At 42.4% G+C, this 8,129-nt stretch overlaps 1 protein-coding gene across 1 annotated transcript; it reads left to right on the top strand.

The window, feature by feature from the left end:
- The first annotated feature begins 4,186 nt into the window (after nt 1–4,186).
- On the top strand, nt 4,187–6,335 carry LOC147895620 (GDSL esterase/lipase At5g03610-like). The gene is made up of 5 exons (XM_087384153.1): nt 4,187–4,277; nt 4,515–4,700; nt 4,801–5,075; nt 5,266–5,557; nt 5,806–6,335. The coding sequence occupies exons 1-5, from the start codon at nt 4,202–4,204 to the stop codon at nt 6,018–6,020; spliced, it is 1,044 nt and encodes a 347-aa protein (XP_087240279.1). The 5' UTR covers nt 4,187–4,201; the 3' UTR covers nt 6,021–6,335.
- The last annotated feature ends 1,794 nt before the right edge of the window (nt 6,336–8,129 follow it).

Below are 8,129 nucleotides of genomic sequence, written 5' to 3'. Positions count from 1 at the left end.
ACTTGTTTGGATTTTGAAGTAGATAGTTTGGCAAGGGTTGATCTCATTGAGGATGAGATTGAACCGTAGCCCCACAATTGATATTGGCAAAACTATTTTACATATTGTCTCATTCTCCTCATTTCACTTAATTCTTGTATATGTGGGCTTGCAAAAAATTATGTGCTTTGGTAATCATGGGCAATGTTTGGAAAGCAATGATGTACACCAAAATCTCACTTTCTGTATTCTCTGGAGCGCGTTTATTTACGCGTCTAAATACGCGTCTGAGTCTCAGTGTAAATGCGCAAATAAACGCGCAAATACACGCGCAAATAGACGCGCTAATAAATGGGATGTTAGACGGGCCCGTATTTTCTCAGGTCAAACACGCAAATAGACGCGGTGATTTACACGCAAATAGACTAGCGTTTAGCCGTGCATTTAGACGCGCCCGTAATTTCTCTACTAAAGCAACGCCTTTAGACACGCCTGCTATTTTGTGCATCTACCAAGCACGTCTATAGTTGCTTTGTGTTGTTGTGGTAGCCGATCAAGATAGTAGGAACTGACTTAGTTGCAGGATTGGTGCGGGCCTTGGAAACTTGCATGAGCTAGCTCTCATGGAGAGGTAAGAAGGGGCTAAGAGGCAATGCGTGCCTTCTTGAATCAGTGTGGTGGAGCATGGCGCTTAATCAAACAGGAGACCCGTTCGCGCTTCACGACCAACGAAGGACAAGGACCTTGTACAAGAAAGGCCGTAGAACTTGCACATATATCTGGGATCCGCAATACTTGCTGAGTATTCAAACAAATGTAACTCAAGTATTCCATGACAGATGGGGAGAAGGACCTTGTGCAATCGGTGTTGGATAGAATTCCTGAATCGTGGCCCAAGGAAAATGACCGCCAAGCATATCTATGAATGTCTATTGGAGAGTTCGCCTAGATCGATGGAGCTAAACACCGGATGGGGACTCAATATGATGGACCATAAGGTTCCAAGAGATGTGGCGGGGGTGCACAATTGGCAAAGCGAGATTCATCCTATGGAAGGCAATCAATAACTGGTTGCCGGTAAGAGCTAAAATTGCCAGATGGTTCATGCAAGCGAAGCCAATGTCCCTCTATGTTTGGTAAGAGATTGAATTTGTCTGACATTTATTCTGGAGCTGCCCGATTGCAAGGGAGCTATGGGCGAAAGTAGAAAAAGCGGTGTATGACACTTTTTCTTTACTATGTAGTAGTTGTATGCTGTGTAGGTCAAGGGCGGCTAGCCCACTCATAGACCAAGTTTTGTACTCTTTTGCTTTCTCTCCCTCCTTCGGGACCTTTCTTAATATACTCGGCATTTTGTTCTTTCTTTAAAAAAAGAAGTAACTTGCAATGTGACAAAGTTGTATGTCGTATTTTAAGCACTATATTTATGATTGTCTAATGAATAAAGTAGTATTCTAGGGGACAACACAAGCCTCCTAGAGGGGACCGAGGATAACATTGTAAAGTTCATGTAGATCTTTAATGAATTTGCAGATGTGTCAAGGGTCAAAAATTAACAACACCAAAACAGAAGCCCTTTGACTTTCATGGACAGATCAGCCACAGTGGGCGGATAGATTCGACTTCAATTGGGTCCCAAAAGGCTATATAATTAGATACCTTGGCTGCCTGATCTGGGTAGGAGTGACCCTAAAAGACCAATTTGAGTGGGCATTCCAAAAAATCTCAACAAAGCTTGACAAGTGGTCGAGTAGAACACTTTCACTCACAGGGAGGCTAACAGTTGTCAAGCATGTTTTGGAATCACTGTTAGTCTACGTTCTATCTCTAATGCCCTTCTCAAACAACTGTTTGAAGAAAGTTGACAGAGGCATAAAGAATTTCGTTTGGGAGGGAAGATGGCATGCCTTTAGTGTAGACCTGCTCTTCATAGCAAAAGAGGAAGGAGGAGTGGGGCTAAGGCGAATGAAAGACAAGAATAATGCCCTATGCATAAAGACACTAATGCAGTTGGGAAGTGATCAACCATGGGCAAAAATGGCACTACACCTCATTGGCAGGAATGCCCCACGAGGGATCAGAACACCTTGGCAAGGTCTGATACTGGCGGACAGAAAGCTCAGAATCCCCTCATCGGCAATACTGTCAGAATTACTCCGTCTGTGGAAGACTAAAGCAGAGGGAAGCTACTGGGGTGGATGCAAAAAATTGGAGGGTGATGCCTCACTAGGAAGATCCCTATGGCTGATAGACTATTCTTTAAAAGATCCAACTGTGTATGCAGCAGCCAATTCAAGAATGGCAACTAGGCTGTATGGTAAAGGACTGATTACCTTCAAGCAAATTTGGGATCCAGGAGGAGCACAATGGATGGATGTGGAGCAGCTAACCAGAAGATACCAACTATCCAGAGCAGAAGGGAGGTTCATGCAACGATTAATCAACAACTTGAAACCGGATTGGCCAATGAGCCTCGCTTTCACGGAGGCACAAGACTTCAAGGGATTTTTATGGCAGACAGGGAAAGAATATCCTAAATTAACTCTGCAAGATTTCAAAGAAAAACGAGGTAGCGGTGTTGCGCTGACAGCAAAAACCCACTAGAAATTCCATGCACCGATGGACAGAGAAAACACATGGTTAATGAGGCTGAGGAGAAGCTGGAAAGCGACTCGTTCCTCCAAACTAAGCTTTTTGGTCTGGAGAGTTCTAATGGGAAAGCTCCCAACTAGAGCTAGACTTGCCAAGTGGAACCCGAGAATTTCACCACTGTGCCCGCTCTGTAACAACTTCAGGGAGACCCACATGTACCTTCTGTGGGAATGCCCAATTGCTCGGGAACTGTGGAAGGAAATAGAGGCAAGATTAGCAAGAATGAATGTGCAGGTCAAGATCAAATGGAAAACTGCCTTATTGGGAGACAAGAAAAAGCACAACGACCTAACTCATCAAATGCTCCAAGTGATTAGAGTCCTAGTATTAGATACCATTTGGAAGCATAGGAACGATATCGTCTTCCACAGAGCACCTAGATCTAGGATCCCAATGGAAAAAAGCTTCAGGAATTGCGGGCACTCACTACCCTTTTTGGAGAAAAAAATGAAGCTTGTAATGCCTTGTCAAGGCTGTGGGTTTAAAGCTAGTACCTCCACACTTAAGGTGAATTGTAATTATTTCTTTCCTTTTAATACATTAAACTTTACCACGGAAAAGTACGATAGCAGCTTTTTGTAGTTTTAGTGTGAGGAAGTACTTCGTGAATTATTGTTGTCATAACGGGGACATTGAGAGCCAAATAGCCAATGGAAAGCTTGCAAAGATGGAAGAGGTTGACAGGGTGGTGCTTGTGATCTCTGGACAGTGGGGCATGCGTTATTCAGAGTGGTGCTTCTGATCAACGGAAAGGCGCGGAGGTTCAGAGCGATTGGAATCCACGTCTGATCCAGCAAAAAAGCACAGGGATACATGAGAGACGTTAGGAGGTGCGGAGAGTAAGCAAGCAGTACGATCGACTGGGTGGTGGCGATGTATGATCAGTGGAAGATGCAGACGAAATAGCAAAGAGTATAGAAAATACGTGCAACAACAACATCACAGATTGCATGCGCGTTGTGTACTGTGCGTAGCAGTCATGACTCGGATGACTTTGTACGATATCACGTGTATCACGTTCGTCTTCAGGCATGTTTACAGCACTGAGCAGGTTTGCAATTGATCAGTGAGTTTTATCTGCAAGTTTGCATTGTAAGATCATTGATTACTTTAAATTGCAATTTTGCATTGTTAAGATGATTGATCAGTAAGTTCAAATTCCAAGTTTCATTGTAAGATCGTTGATCAATGAGTTACTATGATCATTGCCCTGTGAATTTACGCTCGCGTATCTAATGAAAAGATTGACGGGTCACAGATTGTTGCAGAGCTCACGTACCCTATGAAACATATTGAAGGATCGTGATTCGTGATCCGTTCTGCAGCAAGGGACTTTCACCTTCAACACTCTGTCCCGACTACCAAGCAGAGCCCACGATGGTTAAAGTACTATGCTCCAAATTCCCTCCAATATGCTCCTGCACGTTACAAGGCGAGATCCATGCCACTATCATTATATTCGCACCATTCTCATACACTCCTGACGCCTCGATGTTATACATCTATTTAACCTTCTCCATCTCGCCACAATTTTCTACTACCTTATCTTCTCCTTTTCCAGCTCCCACACATGTTCAAGATGATTCGCATAGCACGTCCTGCCTCCTCCGCTCTGGTTCTCTTGCTCGCAGCTCTCTCTCTCATCGGTCGGTCCCTCTTACTTCTGTCTGCAATAAATATATATATATACAATATAGCTACATTGTCGTGAATCGTAGCTACTTTGTGTTTCTTCCTTTTAGAATTAGCAAGGATTCGTTTTCTGTCGTATCGTTGATACAGAACCGTGTAGATTTCTATGGGATATCTCCACATGTATGCGTTTATATCAGAAAACTGCGCTCCAATAAATTAATAATTTGGATTGTGATCACCTCGAGCAGGCAGCGTGAATGGAGCCACGACGCCTACTGCCCTGTTTGCATTTGGCGACTCTTATGCAGACACGGGGAACCATGACAAAGACGATGCAAGCGTAAATCAACCTTGGAAACCTCCCTACGGACAGACTTGGCCCGGAGAGCCTGCGGGCCGATTTACAAATGGAGAGCTTTTGACAGATTATATTGGTGATTCATCTGTTCAACTGCTGACTAATCCTAACTGCAAACACTGGCAAATGTTATCTTTTTTATTCAACTGATTCCCATAACAGTTCTCTTACTGCAGCTTCCGTCCTCAACATTACCCTTCCTTTGACCTATAGAGAGCTGGACCTCCAATCATGCGACTATCCTTCTGGAATCAATCTCGCATTTGGAGGAAGCGGCGTTTTTGACACAAAAGGAGATAAATATCCCACCGTTGGGCAACAGATCCACCAGCTCGAATCGATCTTGGACAATTGTTCACAAAACAAACTGCCTATCGACACTTCTTTGGTCCTTCTTGTAGTCGCCGGAAACGACTACATAGCGTACATGGAAAAAAACAACGGTACTGAGGTACAAAAGACATAATGACCCTTCAGCTACATGCCTATTTTCTCCTCATCTTTTCTTATTTCCAGAAACATCCGCGCGTGGATAAGTGTGTCTTGAAATGTTTTCCGCTTCATTTTCGATTTCGTAGTAGAACGTACGGTCTTTCCATTCTAAGTTCTAACAATCCAATACTGGTCTTTGCGATTCTCAGGGGTTAGAAAGTTTCATCCCCGAAGTAGTAGATCAGATTGAAGAGTCCGTCTTAGCAATTTATGATCTTGGTTTTCGGACATTTGCCCTTCCGAATTTAGAGCCCGCGGGTTGTCTTCCAATTCTCACATCTACAAACAATTACACGAATTGCTACGAAGATCTTAATGCGTTGGCTAGATTACACAACACCCTTCTATCCGGAAAAATTGCAAATCTTAGCAATCTATCTGAAATAGAGATTATCTCCATGGACCAGTACAACACGTTCTTGGATACTTTTGGAAACTTCGGTACTCTCTCTCTCTCTCTCTCTCTCTCTTTCTCTCTCTCTCTCTCATTCGCCGCTGCCCTCCCGCCTATTTCTTGTCATAAAAAGCTTGAGATTCTTATTTCTGTTATACTTCTACTCGTCCATTTCGTCAAATTTTGTGCACCTGATTAGGTTCTCGAAGTTGTTGCCTGTTTTTGCACTGTGCAGCGCTAGTGTATATTTGATCTTGTTTTGTGTTGCATTCCGACGTTGCTCGGCCCATTATAGGAAATTATTTGGAGCCATGCTGCCAAGCAGTCAACAGCAGTTACAACTGCGGAGACGTGGACACAGAAGGGAACGCCCTTTACACGGTATGTTCAAGTCCGGAAGATGCCTTCTTTTGGGACGGGGTGCATCCGACGCATGCAGGGTGGAAGGCTGTCTCAGAAAGCTACAGAAGTTTGCTGATGTTCGAATCTTTGCTGAGGTTTGACGAATGAAAGAACCCAACAAGATTGCCGATGATCTACGAACGATAGACTACGAACCCGGGCAGACTATTTATTTATGAAAGAACTTCACTCGAACTGAAGTGGTAGTACACTTATCTTAGAAGCAATAAAAAAAGGAAGTAATTCTATTTTCTCTCCAATATCTTCAAATTCAAGATCAACATATGCATATAATCTCACCAAGTTAATATTGGTTTAATCCTTGAATATAACGCTTCCTTTTTCCACCTTTAAGTTTGGTTGCCTTATGTAGTTTCTCAACAACCAAAAGGAAAAGAGATATGGGATCCCTTACTCCCTCATTAGCTTTTGTGGAAGGAAATTCCATAGGTCTTATTATTTCTATTGAATCATAGGTCTTATAATTTCTTTATGTTGAAATGCGTAAATTCTATATGTCCAATAGTTGATTTAGATACTCTTATATAGAATTTCTTACCCTACTCCTCCACAAAGTGAATTATTTTTGCTAAATTACACTTAAACATATCTATAAGTACAAACATTAAAAAGCTATGTTTGATCCAATTAGACCATTGTGGTGATAAATGTGCATGCCACTTTACATACCATTTTGCAATTCTTATCCAATAAAGAAATCCATATAAAAATCTTCTATGTAGAGGCCATCGTCTCCTCTCAATCACCATCCTCTCATCAAATTATTTGCCAAATAAAATTCCATTGTGTACTTCGGTGGTAACTCACTTATTGTGGGAAACTTGCAAGAATGTAGACGGAGTCTCCTGTCCCGAATAATTCCTTGTGAGAGCTTTGCAAAGCACGAACCTATCAATTGTGTCATGCAAGTGCCTACTGGATTGTGACAATGTGATTCCACAAGAGTGAAGATGGAGGAGGGGGAGAGAAGGGAGGGGAGGGAGTAATGGAGGAGAGGAAGGGAGAAAGTGGCAATTACAAGGCAACACATAATGGAAAGGCAAGAAGTCTTAACTCAACATGAACATGGAAAGAACGAGAGAGCTTGTATTCCCAAAATTTGCAATACATAATGAAGACCAAAGTCAAATGTTTAGCCTTTTATACACCCCACCTTTTGAAGGGAGGGTCAAACCTGTTCGTTCTTTCTCACATCTCTCTCTCTCTCTGTCTCTCTCTTTTTAAAAGGACTTGGGCCCATACGGCTCCAAGGTTGATCTCATATTGTCTACCTCTCATCTTGTCTTACTTCTCCACTCTATCTTGCAAAACATCTGGTGCTTGCATGAATTGTTAATTGCGGCTTTTAACATGTCCCCTTTTTGCTTTCGATATATTCCATCCATGGATCGGGTTTGGTGCATTATGTCAGACTTAAGGACAATGTTCATGCTACGATGCCGATTGAAGAGTTTATGGGAGATTTGGTAAATGGATGTATAGGATTCCAAAATGGTGTCTCAAACATATCTTCAAAGGTCTATATATGGTGAGCATAAAGATTTCAGACATGTAGAAATAGCCACATGACTTGTAGAAACTGCGAGCCAGTGTTGAGGTCGAACACTAGCTCGGACTGTAGCCTCTGAAAGTTCTCTTTTGTAGTAGCCTCTTGGGTGGGTATTTCCCATAACAAAATGATTAGCAATAATAAAAAATGCATAGTCGCTATGACTGCTAGATCAGGCACCGTGACAAAAGATGTCTTGAATTCCTCCATCTGTGTTGCCAGCGCATAGAAGGAAGCCACAGTCAAAAAATCGAGCCGTGGAAAAATTATATGCGGTGTTTGGATCTGAGGCTTTCATAGTTTCAAAATCTTTCCATGGCCATCTTCATCGCATCAGCATATTGGTAGGATCAACATGTCGGTTGATGCTTACTGGACAATGGGTTTGCCAAAAAGCCTCGTGCTTCAAAAACAATAGATGTATTGAATTCCTCCATCTGTGCTGCCAGCACATAGGAGGCAACCACAGTCAAAAAGTCGAGCTGTGGAAAATTATATGCGGTGTTTGGATCTAAGGCATTCATATAAGTTTCAAAATCTTTCCATGGCCATCTTCATCGCATAGGCATATTGGTAGGATCGACATGTCGGTTGATGCTTACTAGACAATGGGTTTGCCAAAAAGTATCGTGCTTTAGAAACAATAT

This window comes from Dipteris shenzhenensis, chromosome 13 (genome assembly GCF_047967505.1).
Source record: "Dipteris shenzhenensis isolate YYH24624 ecotype China chromosome 13, Dip_SZ_1.0, whole genome shotgun sequence".
Lineage (NCBI taxonomy): Eukaryota > Viridiplantae > Streptophyta > Polypodiopsida > Gleicheniales > Dipteridaceae > Dipteris > Dipteris shenzhenensis.
Note: the sequence above shows the minus strand (reverse complement) of the source record. Positions and strands in the feature narration are given on the sequence as shown.

What these genes read in the sequence shown, in the direction of transcription:
- LOC147895620 (XM_087384153.1), top strand. Translation starts at nt 4,202, where the DNA reads ATGTTCAAGATGATTCGCATAGCACGTCCTGCCTCCTCCGCTCTGGTT. An exon ending in CGCAGCTCTCTCTCTCATCG is followed by an intron (nt 4,278 to 4,514) that starts GTCGGTCCCTCT and finishes CACCTCGAGCAG; the next exon opens with GCAGCGTGAATGGAGCCACG. An exon ending in GCTTTTGACAGATTATATTG is followed by an intron (nt 4,701 to 4,800) that starts GTGATTCATCTG and finishes CTCTTACTGCAG; the next exon opens with CTTCCGTCCTCAACATTACC.